At 43.3% G+C, this 15,708-nt stretch overlaps 1 protein-coding gene across 1 annotated transcript in view; it reads left to right on the top strand.

The window, feature by feature from the left end:
- The window catches only part of LOC126231833 (glutamate receptor ionotropic, kainate glr-3-like), a 101,228-nt gene that overhangs the window by 10,813 nt on the left and 74,707 nt on the right, over window positions 1-15,708 (top strand). Inside the window, exon 2 of the mRNA XM_049942421.1 lies at window positions 14,627-14,742. Within this exon, the coding sequence (XP_049798378.1) occupies window positions 14,627-14,742 (116 nt within the window). The remainder of the gene's footprint in view (window positions 1-14,626; window positions 14,743-15,708) is intronic.

Here is a 15,708-nt window from a genome sequence, read left to right as displayed (position 1 = left end):
TCCTTTTCCACCTATGAATAATTACATTGTGCCAATGAAGCATCTTCGATGAGTAAATGATGGGCTTATCAGTGCTATCTCGGGTCCAATGGTACAGTACCACGCGTATGCCATGCTGGAATGGATCAGCAGCCAGGGTTAACGATTTGCCCAGAGTAGAAGGAGCTAGACAGGAGGCAAACTGCAAACAGTGATTGAGGTACTGAAGAACCTGTTGACAGTCCATACAAATTTGACACCCATTTGACGAAGCCAGTTAAGAGATGGCAGATATATGCAACCTTGGAGACGAACTTAGCATTATAAGAAATTTTGCTTAAAAGTGACTGGAGCCCCTTCAGGTTCTTTGGCGCCAGCAGGTTGACGATGGTTTTGACATGCAGTTCTATAGAGATGCAGCTACCTTTGCTACGCGCATGACCCAAAAAATGCATCTTTGGGGGAAAAATTACTTTTTTCCAATTTGCAACGAATTATGCTCTCAGGAAGGAGTTGAAAAACCGCCTGCAGGTTTCGTAAATACATGGAGCCAGCGATTCAGATGTCATCTAGATAGCTTACACAAGAGGGAATGTCCTGAATCAACCGCTTCAAATGTCTTTGATAAATTCCTGGCGCAGAAGAAGTTGCAAAGGGCAAGTTATTAAACTGGTAAAGCCCAAAGGGGATGTTGAATACCACGAAACTCTCAGAAACGGCATCCACCGCCAACTGCAGGTATGCATCACGCAAGCTGATGCATGAAAAATATTAGCCCCCTGAGCATGTCGCCAACGACTCCTTTCGCTGTGAAATTGGATATGAGTGCAACACACAGCGTGCTGACCGGCTGTTTAAAATTTCCGTAAAGGTGCGTGGCACCATGTGGCTTCTAAATCATCACCACCGACTCAACGAAATAGGAGAAACGATGCCGAGGTCCTGTCAACGCTGCAACTCAGCCTTGACGTTGTCACACGTGGTGAAGGGAATCACTGCTGAAGGCTTGAGGGAGATAAGTGCCTCGAATTTTTCTGTCCGACCCAAGGTATTCTCAAACAGATAGTTGTACGACTGTAGTAAGAAGGCCAAATGTTGAAAATGATTGAGACGCTAAACACACTTTGCACACTATCTGGAAGACAAAAACAGAGAAAGAGACTAACCTGAAAACATTTTGCGCCGATAGTGAACTAACCACTAACAACTAATGTACTGATACACATTCTTATACTGACGGAGAACTTCTTTCTCAAAGGAATACATTGTTTAATACAAGAAACAGCTGGACAGAGTAGTCTTTGCATTGTAGGGCAGCCCAAATGCCTGCGCACTTCTAAGTAAAGGAGGCTGACCGACGCTCCCATTTCTACCTGAAACTCAGTCAGTTACCCATCCACAACCAATGCTAACAGAATACGCTAGAGTGATGCTCGTGAGGCGTTGGAGACAGCCTTTGAGTCGAAGGTAAACGATGGGATTTCTGGAGGCTGTCCGCGGCTCTCCAACCGTCACAGACTGATTAAAAATGGCCTACTTTTTGGCTTACCTTCACATGGCGTCTGCATACGGGAAATCCTGTCTAATATGTAACACACGACTATCGGGGAAAGACAGCCAACTTTCGGATTGAGCGGAAACGGGTGCTCTAGGAGAGCAACGCCGAGAGCCCGACAAATGTCGCAAGCGGGAACCGCAATTCTCTGACTCGGTTGTAAGCGGCGGACGAAGGCAGGGAGCATCGTGACATCAATGCATTCCAGTCGTCAAAGGTGTCAGTATATGGCAACTCAATGGAATGCACGGTCGCCTAACCAGCCCCATAGGACGCCGAGGGCTGTTTACCATACGTATATATGGTTCAAATGGCTCTGAGCACTATGGGACTTAACATCTCAGGTCCCCTAGAACTTAGAACTATTTAAACCTAACTAACCTAAGGAACACATCCATGCCCGAGGCAGGATTCGAACCTGCGACCGTAGCAGTCGCGTAGTTCCAGACTGAAGCGCCTAGAACTGCTCGGCCACCGCGGCCGGCCATACGTTCGCCACCTGTTACTTGTTGCAGATTACGTCCCTTGCCGCCGCCATACGTTCATGTTTTTCAGTAGTTTCAAAAGCTTAGGTTAGGAGGGGTCGGACAAGTGCAATTCCCTCGTTTTGACCGAACTGGACAATCACGCCATAATTAGCGAGATGGCATGTAAGGTAGCACATTGGGATTACTGCAAGCGACAACTTTGTGAGAGAACTTGTAGTTTGGCGGTCCAGCCCACATATAACTACCCAGGGTACTTGAGGTGCTGGTTAAACTACAACTGCGCTGCAACCACATGGATTTCATGTACAAAATACTGTTTGACCAAACGACAGAGTTCCTCAGAGTTATGTGTCGCCGGTTCGATTGTGGCCTTATCAGCTGGATCAACAATACATTTACCTGCCATTGCAGCAAGAACCAGCACAGGTGATTCTCCCACCTTTCTACAGGCTCGTCAAAGCCAGTGAACAGTGTACGGGGCAGCAGGGGAGATGTGTCCTGCAGGCGCCTGGCCCACCAACAGCATGTGTTTGAGCAGTTCCTGTATCTACCCCTGCTGCAGGTTTTGTTGCTTGTCCTGGAGGCGCAACTGCTAGTGCCAGTAGTGGAGAAATACCGGATCCATGGTGCCTACAAATTAACATTGTGAAAAAAGAAAATCATCACACGTGTAAGAACGTCCTACATTGACACTGACGTATCTGTACAGTGCATGACAATGCTGATAACCGTCACAGCCTACACAAATGTAAACTATACTAGTCGATGGTGGCTTACTACAAAGCCGGGGAGCTGAACTCCAGAAGACGGAACAAAACTCGACACTTTTTAAGTCACTTCCGACCAACAAATAGCTCCGCGATCTAGAGTGGTGTGGAAGCAAGAAGACAGGTGCGCGAAACGTTCTGCGCAGAGACGGAGAATACTTAGTTTATGACATCGCCAATCAGCCCTCTGTCTCTGTCCCACTCCAGCCGTTACCTGCCACACTAACAGGTAACGCTGGAGTAAGGGCCACTGTTTCTGCTTCTGACTCTAGAAAAGTTTGCATTCTCGGAAAGCTCTAGCTATCGCTTATTAACGAAATATTTATCGTGTTTGCTTCATTCTCCCCTTTGATTAACAATACAGTGATTAACTAACCTCATCATACCTAATCTAACATGAAAATCAACGCTAAATAAATTACTTTTGAATGCATTACGGGAACAGCAGTGATCAATGTCTTATAAATATTTACTATTAAAAGCAGTCTTGATCACGATTTATTTCTCAAGGTGACCGGTTTCGACCACTACTGTGATCATCTTCAGACCATTGAGTAGGAACCTCTTTCTGTTGGAGAATTACTACTGTGATTCTCCAACAGAAAGAGGTTCCTACTCAATGGTCTGAAGATGATCACAGTAGTGGTCGAAACCGGTCACTTTGAGAAATAAATCGTGATCAAGAGTGTTTTCAACGCTAAATAATCTACGCGCACCCTGAAGCGTCCACTACAGACAGACGGGGCAGAAAGACGTTATTAGCTGGAGTATCACTTGCTACAGTGACTCTCGCCCACCACCCACCTTCTTACGTGCACACTTCTATGACAAAGGTCTATAGTTCAAACGGTTCAAATGGCTCTGAGCACTATAGGACTTGACATCTGAGGTCATCAGTCCCCTAGAACCTAGAACTACTTAAACCTAACTAACCTCAGGACATCACACACATCCATGCCCGAGGCAGGATTCGAATCTGCGACCGTAGCGGCCGCGCGGTTCCAGACTGAAGCGCCTAGAACCGCTCCGTCACAACGGCCGGCGGCCTATAGTTACTAGCTACACGCGCGCTCTGTGACCTGCAACACTCGCCTATGAGGAACGTATTTGAAATCGATAGACTGATCTTGTGATGGAGTCCTACAAGGAAACATGGTAATAATCCACAACAACAGCATTTTAGAGCAATTTTCGGATTAAGCCTGCAGTGCAGCGTTTAACGTTCTGTTTAATTGTATAAATTTTACTTTGGAATTTATGATTTAATGAATTTATGAGATTAAGACTTGAAAAGTATAATTGACGATTGCACTAGGTTTTTGAACATATACTGTGTTCGAACATTATGATTTACCTCGAATAAAACGATTTAGTGAAACATAGCACGGATTCAGAAAATATCGTTCTTGCAAAACACAACTAGCTCTTTATACTCATGAAGTAATGAGTGCTATAGACAGTGGATGTCAAATTGATTCCATATTTTTAGATTTCCGGAAGGCATTCGACACCGTTCCTTACAAGCGTCTTCTAACCAAACTGCGTGTCTATGGAATATCGCCTCAGTTGTGCGACTGGATTCGTGATTTCCTGTCAGAAAGCTCACAGTTCGTAGTAATAGACGGACAGTTATCGAGTAAAACAGAAGTAATATCCGACGTTCCCCAAGAAAGTCTTATAGGCCCTGTATTGTTCCTGATCTGTACTAAAGACATAGGAGACAATCTGAATAGCCCTCTTACATTGTTTGCAGATGATGCTGTCATTTACCGTCTTGTAAAGTCATCAGATGACCAAAACGAAATTGCGCAATGGTTTAGATAACTGTATGGTGAGAAAAGTGGCAATTGACCCTGAATAAAGAAAAGTGTGAAGTTATGCACATGAGTACTAAAAGAAATCAGCTAAATTTCGATTACGTGACAAGTCACGCAAATCTGAGGGCTGTAAATTCAACTAAATACTTAGGGATTACAATTACAAATAACCTAAATTGGAATGATCACATAGATAATGTTGTGTATAGAGCAAACCAAAGACAACGATTCATTGGCAGAACACTTAGAAGGTGCAACAGGTCTACTAAAGAGACTGCTTACACCACGCTCTTCCGCTCTATTCTGGAGTATTGCTGTGCGGTGTGATCAGCATCAGGCAGAGCTGACAGAAAACATCGAAAAAGTTCAAAGAAGGGCAGCTCGTTTTGTATTATCGTGAAATAGGGGAGATAGTGCCACAGACATGATACGTGAACTGGAGTGGCAATCATTAAAACAAAGGTGCTTTTAGTTGCGACGGGATCTTCTCGTGAAATTTCAATCATCAGTTTTCTCCTCCGATTGTGAAAACATTCTGTTGGCACCCACATAGATAGAGGGAGATGATCATCACGATAAAATGAGAGAAATCGGGGCTCGCACAGAAAAATTGAAGTGCCCGTTTTTCCCCCGCGCCGTGCTAGAGTGGAACGGTAGAGAGACAGCTTGAAGGTGGTTCATTGACCCCTCTGCCAGGCACTTTATTGTGAATAGCAGAGTAATCACGTCGATGCCGATGTGGATGAAAAAGGTTCCGTTCGAAACCCGTGCAGTCCAGAATTGGTATGGCAATCAGACAAACTCACCGTGAGCATTGAGACAATCATCCCACCGACACACCAGATTGAAGATAGCCGTTTGGTAAAACACTGATTCCTGCTGCGTGAAGAAGTCTGTAACTGCCTGCTGCACATCCTCGTCCAACAGGGATCGTTGACCCTTCAAAGCCTTTTGTAAGGGACCGAAGCCGCGATAACTGCATGAGGAGAAATCAGGACTATAGGGCGGTTGCTTGAGTGTCTCCCGCGTGAGTTGGAGTAACTTCTGCGTTACAGCATTTTCGATATGGGGACATGCGTTGTCATGAAGCAGCAGCACAGAACTTGGCACACAATTCCACAAGTGTGGTTTTCGACAGAAATTGTGTCCCATACACATTCTTCAACAGCACATTGATCCTGTTTGGACGCATTTGATAATAACGTCGCCATAGTTCACGTTTCCGCATTTACCGCACGCATGTCGGAAAGACACGAATGCCACACTAGTCCCTTCTTACATGCTGCTGGTTTTACTCTCGCATCGGAGGCGCGGGGCGTTGCATATACGATGCAACGAGGCCCTGAAATGGAAACTTTTTGATCGCCCTTTATACTTACGATTAGCACTCCAGCTCGAAATTCATCTTTATTATTATCGTGATTAGTTTTCATTTTATGGCAGGCCATAATAATAGATTACATGGATGAATTTAGAGAACGTGTTGTTAAAGTAACAGCTTTAACTACTCTCACATTGTTGTTAGTTGCCTACAATGACTGGAACAGCCACGATGCCAGTTCTGTGTATTGCCCTACAATACTTGTCAGCTGACATAATTCTATTATAGGGCTCTTGACAAATATTTAAAGTTGTTTTCAGTTGGCAGTAGTGTAATTCTTACTATGAACAAGCTCTTTTATGAAATAATATCTTATTTTTAAAAAAATCATATTTATGTATTTGACTTTTAAACTTCCTGCTGAAACGCTCACAGTGGTCTCGTGACATGCCTATGGCGTCACGACTCTGAAAGTAATCTGCCAGTCGCTCTGTATCTTAAGACACCTTGTAAATTTTCAGCAGTATCTCATTAATGAATAAAGTTATATGAAAACAGTTACTCCAGTTTCAAGAGCCAAGAGTCCGCGACTGGTGACAGGGCGTAAAAGCTTTTATGGATGCTAGTTTGAGGAATGGAATTGATCTGCTTTCAGTAAAACTGAACTCACTTTAATCTGACAACATTTCGTTAGCCATTATTCTAGAAGTGCTAGCCTTTTTTCCAACGGAAATACAATACCTTCGCGGGGTGTTCAAATGGCTCTAAGCACTATGGGACTTAACATCTGAGGTCATCAGTCCCCTAGAACTTAGAACTACCTAAACCTAAGGACATCACACACATCCATGCCCAAGGCAGGATTCGAACCTGCGACCGTAGCGGTCGCGCGCTTCCAGACTGAAGCGCCCAGAACCGCTCGGCCACAATGGGCGGCCTTTGCGGGGTGTCTCTGGGACTTTGCCGCGAGGGAGTGTGGGATTTGAGAAATGGTTGGTTGGCTGATTTGGGAAAAGGGACCAAACAGCGAGATCGACGGTCCCATCGGATTAGTGAAGGATGGGGAAGGAAGTCGGCCGTGCCCTTTCAAACAATCCTGGCATTTGCCTAAAGCAATTTAGGGAAATCACGGAAAACCTAAATCAGGATGGCCCAACGCGGGTTTGAACCGTCCTCCTCCCGAATGCGAGTCCAGCGCGCTAACCACTGCGCCACCTCGCTCGATTTTGAGAGACGAATGCTGGTTTATTATCTACTGTCCACTCAAAAATTCAGCTGAGTAAATCCATACAAAATAATTACGTCTACATATTTTACGATTACTAGAGGATGCGGACCCGAGTATTAATACAAATATAATTTCCTATAAATTTTTGTAGTGTAGGCCCGTTTGTGGCGCTGTCCCTAGGTTGCAGGCGGTGTAATCCATGCATAATGCGGCCCTGCACCTACAATATCCGAAAAACTGATCAGAAATACACACCGACGCACTAGTAACCGTATTCGCAAGATTAAAACGCCGTTGAATTTGTCTCATTTAGAACTACTATATAAGAAGAAGAAATTAATACAGTTCCATTTGAAAAAGCTGAGTTGATACTGATATCTCTGTTATTAATATAGGTATATAAAGAGACTTTACGTCGTTTAGTGAGGATTTTTTCATTGTTTATTTGGGCGAAAAGAGAATTGGGACATCTTAAACGCTTCAGGCTAGCTGAATAACCCTGTAGCTTATCTCACGATTGTATCTCGCCTTCAATCAAAGATATTACTAGTAACAGGGGTGCAAATATGTTTCTCCATTGGTTCTGAAATAGCTGTACCAATTCTGTAGATGTATCTACACTGAAGATCCAAAACTGGTATACCTGCCTAATATCGTGTAGGGCCCCCAGGAGCATGCAGAAGTGCCGCAGCACGGCGTGGCATCGACTCGACTAATGTCTGAAGTAGTGCTGGAGGGGACTGACACCATGAATACTGCAGCGCTGTCCGTAAATCCGTAAGAGTACAAGGGTTGGGGATCTCTTCTGAACAACACGCTGCAAGGCATCCCAGATATGCTCAATAATGTTCATGTCTGGGAGTTTTGTGGCCAGCGGAAGTGTTTAAACTCAGAAGAGTGTTCCTGGAACCACTCTGTAGCAATTATGGACGTGTGGGGTGTCGCATTGTCCTGCTGGAATTGCCCAAGTCGATCTGAATGCACGATGGACATGAATGAATGCAGGTGATTAGACAGGATGCTTACGTGTCACCCGTCAGTGTCGTATCAAGACCTATCAGAGGTCCCACATCACTCCAACTCCACACGCCCCACGCCATCACAGACCATCCACCAGCTTGAACAGTCCTCTGCTGACATGCAGGGCCCATGGATTCATGACGAGACTCGTCCAAATGGTTCAAATGGCTCTGAGCACTAAGGGACTTAACATCTGAGGTCATCAGTCCCCTAGAACTTAGAACTACTTAAACCTAACTAACCTAAGGACATCACACACATACATGCCCAAGGCAGGATTCGAACCTGCGACCGCAGCGGTCGCGCGGTTCCAGACTATAGCGCCTAGAACCAATCGGCCACCCAGGCCGGCATGTAGGTCGGTGTCAACAAAATATTTTCGTTTTCGGGGGAGAAGTTTGGTGATTGGAATTTCGTGAGAAGATTCCGTCAAACGAAAAACGCCTTTCTTTTAATGATTTCCAGCGCAAATCCTGTATCATTCTATGACACTCTCCTTTATTTCGCGATAATACAAAACGTGCTGCCTTTCTTTGAACTTTTTCGCTGTACTCTGTCAGTCCTATCTGGTAAGCATCCCACACCGCGTAGCAGTATCCTAAAAGAGGATGGACAAGCGTAGTGCAGGCAGTCTCCTTAGTAGGTATGTTACATTTTCTAAGTGTCCTGCCTTCCCCACAACATTTTCTATGTGTTCCTTCCAATTTAAGTTGTTCGTAATTGGAATACCTAGATCAGACTGATTTAGCGTGTAACCGAAGTTTAACGAGTTCCTTTTAGCACTCATGTGGATGACCCCACACTTTTCGTTATTTAGGGTCAACTGCCACTTTTCGCACCAGTCAGATATCTTTTCTAAATCGTTTTGCAGTTTGTTTTGATCTTCTGATTACTTTATTAGTCGATAAACGACAGCGTCATCTGCAAACAACCGAAGACGGCTGCTCAGATTGTCTCCAAAATCGTTTATATAGATAAGGAACAGCAAAGGGCCTATAACACTACCTAGGGGAACGCCAGAAATCACTTCTGTTGTACTCGATGACTTTCCATCAATGACTACGAACTGTGACCTCTCTGACAGGAAATCACAAACCCAGTCACATAACTGAGACGATATTCCATAAGCACGCAATTTCACTATGAGCCGCTTGTATGGTACAGTGTCAAAAGCCTTCTGGAAATGCAGAAATACGGAATCGATCTGAAATCAGTTGTCAATAGCACTCAACACTTCATGTGAATAAAGAGCTAGTTTAAAGCACGTTTAAAGCATTGGGTTACGTTTTCCGTAGTTAAGTTAAATGTACCTGCAGTCAGCGATCTCTGGACCATCCAGCAATCCTTCTAGATCCAAAAGGAGGTTCCTCCATCTTTTTCGTATTCATAGTGGTCCTGTGGGCCTCGTTGGCAGTTTCTGTCATGGTCTGCTCTGCTCGCTCGATACGCTTTTTTTCGCTTTTGTGCAGATGTTGTAACAAGCTGGCCCAAGCACGTTCATAATTTCCGTAATCCCGTTAGGCCGATGTTGAAATCACATGCTGCCACATTGTCGACTATCTTTTTCCCTCTATGATTGGGTTTTGGAGACACGTTTTCTCAAATCGCCTTGTAACCCGTGTTTCTGACAAACTTAGGATGAACACAGCAATAAATTCAACATCACACTGAACATTTTAAGCCGAAAAAATAGAAACTGGAAAAAAAGAACTACTCCTTTAATGTGAAAACAAGTTTTTCGTTTCATTAACCAGTCTTTCCACCACATATCACGTTTCTTCTCAATTTGTTTCACCACGAAATAAAAGCTGGCCGAAACAAGTAAATCATCGTCGTCCGAGCTCCACATATTTGAAACATAAACCGATGCTCTTACAGGCATACTTGGATTGTGTGGAGGCGAAGGGCGTTTGTGGATGGTTGCCCAAAATGCTCCACGGTGGAGACTCGCCAACCATTCGCAATTACGTGTATAGCCGTCTGAATGCAGTTATCTCGTGAGAGCACATGACGTAAGCGGACTGAAAAACCATTCTGCGGAGCACTACTGTTGCACCAAGTTACTCAGTATCCATGTCAATTTGTTTGGGTGTTCTTGAATTGTTACAGAATAACAATTTTCCCCTAATTATGGAAAGCGGTATGCGTGTTGTGAAAGGGACGTGTTAGGCAGAGCTCACGATTAAGGTGCGTTTACACCTGTAAGCCTTGCAGCTGGCCGCCGTGCAGTTGTATCTTGCCCCACAAGGAAGTAGAGGTGCCGAATGTGGACACAGGTGTACTCAGGTGTGTATGGAATCACTCGCATGCACATCTTGCGAAGAGGCATGCAACCTACAAGCGTACCTCTACTTTCGTGTGGGGCAAGCACATTCGCACGGCAACTAGGAGCAAGGCCCACAGATGTTAACGCATCTTTAGTATAACACTGTGAAATATTCCTGCGTCTTCTCCTGGGTGAAGCTGTGGCATTGCGCCAAGTCTCATTCCCGGCCCTGTCCGACACACGTTATGCGACATATTGCAGGGAGCATTAACTAATAAACGATTATCAGGTTACCTTCCATTCAGAAGGCTGTTGCACCCGGCGACTGTTATATTGACTTGTAAATAATAGATTTCAGCTATCAGTCGTCCTTTTTAAACTTTATTGGCAGACCTAGATTTCAGCTAAAAACTAGCCATTCTCAGTGCACTAACATTTTTGATCAATGCATGTAATGCCTGTTGGTCGGGCTTCATCCACAGTTCATTGAATACTACTCAATGAACTTTGAATGATTCCAGACCAACAGGCATTACATGCATTGATCAAAAATCATAGTGCATTGAGAATGGCTAGTTTCTAGCTGAAATCTATATCTGCCAATAAAATTTTAAAAGGACGACAGATAGCTGAAATCTATTATTTACAAGTAATAAACGTTTATTCGCAGATCCGAGTCAATTCACTGTACTCTCATACCTACTAAAGGTCGCCAGACTCGCTTTGACCCACGAGGTAGCGTTTCAACTGTTCATGATTCAGAACAACGATTATTGTTCTTCAGATACCTAACTGTATTCAGAAATATTCCAAGATCCGACCTCTGAACTAGGAAAAGTACACCAGCAGCAGTCAATATACAGCTTCCAGCTGGTTACTAACAAACTACGCTGATAATCTCGCCAAAGACAACGAGGGTTAACAGTTCAAAGTCACAAAAAGCACCACACTAATTTCCTTGGACACAAATGTAATTTACTGCCTTCAAACAGACATCACCACGTCCGTCTCGTTTCCTAAAAACCAGCTCCTGGTAGCTAATGACTCCACGCTCCGACACGAAACCCCTTCCAAACGAAAGCGGGAACACACACTAAACCTTAAAACTTGCCTAGACAAACGGAAAATGACTAAACAGAAATCCAGACCTACGCGTTGTAACTCGCTTTCGAATTTTTGTCGGCTTTCCGTATGGTACGAGTAACTTTACTGATTACCGAGGATCGCTGTTACGAGGGAACTTCAGAAAGTAAGCCACACACTATTACGACCGTCCAAGTAACTTTTATTGAACGCTGCACTACACTTCAAAGTAACACAGACACATGACGCTATTCTTCAACATAGCTGAAAAGTCCCCGTAAACAAATGTTCTACCAATCGTTCAGTTTCTCGACGATAGAAATCCGCTCCCTTGTCACGGAGCCATAAGAGAACCGCTGTGTGAACGTCGTCATCGCTGGAAAATCTCTTTACCCCCGATCAGTTTCCTGATTCTCTGGACATTGTCGTTTGTGGTCGATGCCGGAAGGCTTTCTTTCCGATCAGCGTCAGCCACGACTGTGCGGCCTCGGTCAAACTGGTTGAAGTTCCTCATAATGGGAAATGAGGAGGAGCGATCTGTATGTACTTTAAAGAATTTTTTATAGCCAAAATAGCATTCAAATTGGTTTTTTATTTACGTGTTCGACTGTAAGACTGTCACCTTCAGATCTTCAAAAACATTTTGGTGCGTTTATTACTCATGCCACGTTGACATTTTAGTGGACATTCCACATAGCTTTGTCAAAAACAAAATTACAAACAGGTTTGTCACAAGTAGAAAAATACACAGCTAAAATGCTCCTTGTGGAACTTCGCATGTCTTCTACATATGCAGCACTCCATTGATGCTTGTCAGTTGTCAAAATCCACAATATACAGTAAAAGTGAACATTTATGCCATTTTTTACATTTGCATGACCAGTGAATCATATGTTGGAACCCTCTCACTCGAACTACATGACAAGTTTCCAAGAGTGCTTCACCCATTATGTAAATGTAAAGATTGGCATAAATGTGTACTTTTATTAGGTTATATATTGTGGATTTTAACAACTGAGAAGCATCAAAGCTGTGCTACATATGTAGACATGCCCAGTTCCACAAGAAGGGTTTATATTAATTGTGAGAAACTTGTTTGTAATTTTTTATTTTTAACAAACCTGTTTTGAATGTGTAACATACTCTCCATTAAAATGTTAACATGATGTGAGTAATGAACGCAAATGGCACATGACGATCAACCGAGAAAGTTTTTAAATATCTGAAGATAACAGTCTTACCCATCGAAACCAGTCAATAAGAAACAGTTTTGAACGCGATCTTGGCTATAAAGAAATGTCTTTGTGAAATTGTTGACACCATTTCACTATGGCTGAATGCAACGCATTGAAAATTGCTTTTATGCGGTGTACACTGCGTCTGTCCATAAAACAATAAATATTCATTTCTGGTCATTGGTTCCCTATCTCCATGCAATCGGTTGTGGATCTCCTATCACCTGTTTCAATTTGACCCAAAAGGTTTTAGACGCACTGTACGCCCACTTACGTTTCCCGAGCAGCTCTTTCACTTTTGTATGGCCTGTGGCCTATACCCACCTGATATATCCTAGCAAGAGTGTCTCTTAATTCTTCTACTTCTTCTACACAGCCTTCCTGATAAGTAATTGGTCGTACTAGAATCTGGCATGCGATTTCCTGACAGATTCTCTGCACTTCCCCAGAATTGCTCCCTCATATCTAAGTCATCCATTCGTTTCCTCTGTTACAGATTTCATTTATTCGTTCTTTCCCCAGAATTGCTCCCTCATATCCAAGTCATCCACTCGTTTCCTCTGTTACAGATTTCATTTATTCGTCCTTTCCCCAGAATTGCTCCCTCATATCTGTCATCCATTTGTTTCTTCTGTTAAAGATTTCATTTATTCATCCTATTTCATATCACTTCTCAGTATTGCCATTAAATATTTAAACGATGTGACGTGCTCCTGACCTACACGATTAATCTTGTAATTGGATGCTATCTGGATCTTTCCCTTTTTTATAGGTATTGTCCATGTCTTTCTCCTTACGATGGTTCAACACCGATACTCTCTTGTAGACTATAGCATCCTTAGGGAATTATCAGATAATGCTGTTGCCCGTCTGACAAAACGTTTGTGTATATGGAGAACATTAATGGCCCCTTACCACTTCCATGGCAATTTTTACTTCAAGTAAATGATGAGGCCGGCCGGGGTGGCTAGGCGCTACAGTCTGGAACCGCGTGACCGCTACGGTCGCAGGTTCGAATCCTGCCTCGGGCATGGATGTGTGAGATTCCTTAGGTTAGTTAGGTTTAAGTAGTTTTAAGTTCTAGGGGACTGATGACCTTGGACGTTAAGTCCCATAGTGCTCAGAGCCATTTGAGCCATATTAAATGATGGGGCGATTCCATAGGCAGACGACGGGGGATTCCTTTTCCATCCTGCTCCAAATGAGCTGGTGCTCTGTCTCCAATGACCTCATTGATGATGGGCTTTAAACTCTAGTCCTATTATCTCTCTTAAAATTATAAAAGTTTTAATATAACTACGATCCATGTGCTCTGAGCTTCAACATGTTTCAATCTGTTAACCATTACCCAACTTCTCATTAAGTTTATAAATGTAATTAACGTAACTGATCAGCTAGTATACGTAGATGAAGGTCTGTTGAGTCACTGAAATAAGAAGAATTTGTTGGAAGTCCTTTGTACTATGCGGAATTGTTTATTCAATCTTAACTTGTGAGAGCTATGAATAGCAACTAAGAAGGTTCACCCAAACAAGAGCTTGTGATCGATCCTGTTACAACGAATTCCACGAAAAACACAGCTTTGTTCTTTCATCAGGAACGAGAATAAAGGAAATTTCGATTGCGTTGATTAATATTGCATGGAGCAGGCAAAGGGAACCACTATGTCGTACTTAACCGGCTACAAGAGACATCAGGCGACTAAAGCTGCTGATTCTCCTGTTACTGTTTAATATAGCACATGATTTTCAGAGGGACGGTACTGTGCACAAGTACATCCTCACACAGAAAAACCTTCACTTCTTGCCAAGGTATATTTTTCACACTGCGAAGACGTATACTTGAATTGCAAATTCACTTGTTTCAGGCTGAGAGGAACGCGAACGGAACATGGGAAATCCCAGAGACCAACAGGAGGCTATATTCAATGACTAAATTTAACGAAGCTCTCCTGGTTCATCTCCAAGAACTTTATAACTTCACGTAAGTACACGCACGTAAAATTTAGTTGACGGTAAAATTTTTACTTTATTAACTACTTATGTTACAGCCGTAATTTTTCCCGAGGACATGCAGCTTTACCATATAAAATGTAGACTGGCATTGGCAAGGAAATCGTTTCTGAAGAAGAGAAATTTGTTAACATCGAGTATAGATTTAAGTGTCAGGAAGTCGTTTCTGAAAGTATTTGTATGGAGTGTAGCCATGTATGGAAGTGAAACATGGACGATAAATAGTTTGGACAAGAAGAGAATAGAAGCTTTCGAAATGTGGTGCTACAGAAGAATGCTGAAGATAAGGTGGGTAGATCACGTAACTAATGAGGAGGTATTGAATAGGATTGGGGAGAAGAGAAGTTTGTGGCACAACTTGACTAGAAGAAGGGGTCGGTTGGTAGGACATGTTTTGAGGCATCAAGGGATCACAAATTTAGCATTGGAGGGCAGCGTGGAGTGTAAAAATCGTAGAGGGAGACCAAGAGATGAATACACTAAGCAGATTCAGAAGGATGTAGGCTGCAGTAGGTACTGGGAGATGAAGAAGCTTGCACAGGATAGAGTAGCATGGAGAGCTGCATCAAACCAGTCTCAGGACTGAAGACCACAACAACAACATGTTAGTACCAAGGCCGCCCATACGATAGTTAGTAGGAGGAGCCTAGACCTAGACCTGAGTGTATGGAGGATTTTTAATATTTTGGATGACGTATGGCGACTTGTAGGTAGCAATAAGAAGGTTCCAGTACCGAAACTTTTAAAAATCTGCGTAATACCGACTTTTAAATCATTTCCTTGAAAGAAAAACACCACAGTATAATATATTCTTTCCTTTCCCTGAGAGCTAGGGGGCGGGGCGCCGAGTAGTTAAGGAGCTATGACTTACAACTGCGGCTTCTCTGATACGTGCATTAGCCACTAGCACAGCAGGTTCTTGTCACACACTAGTTGA

Source organism: Schistocerca nitens, unplaced genomic scaffold, assembly GCF_023898315.1.
Source record: "Schistocerca nitens isolate TAMUIC-IGC-003100 unplaced genomic scaffold, iqSchNite1.1 HiC_scaffold_419, whole genome shotgun sequence".
NCBI classification, from domain to species: Eukaryota; Metazoa; Arthropoda; class Insecta; order Orthoptera; family Acrididae; genus Schistocerca; species Schistocerca nitens.
This window is presented reverse-complemented; position numbering and strand designations above follow the sequence as displayed.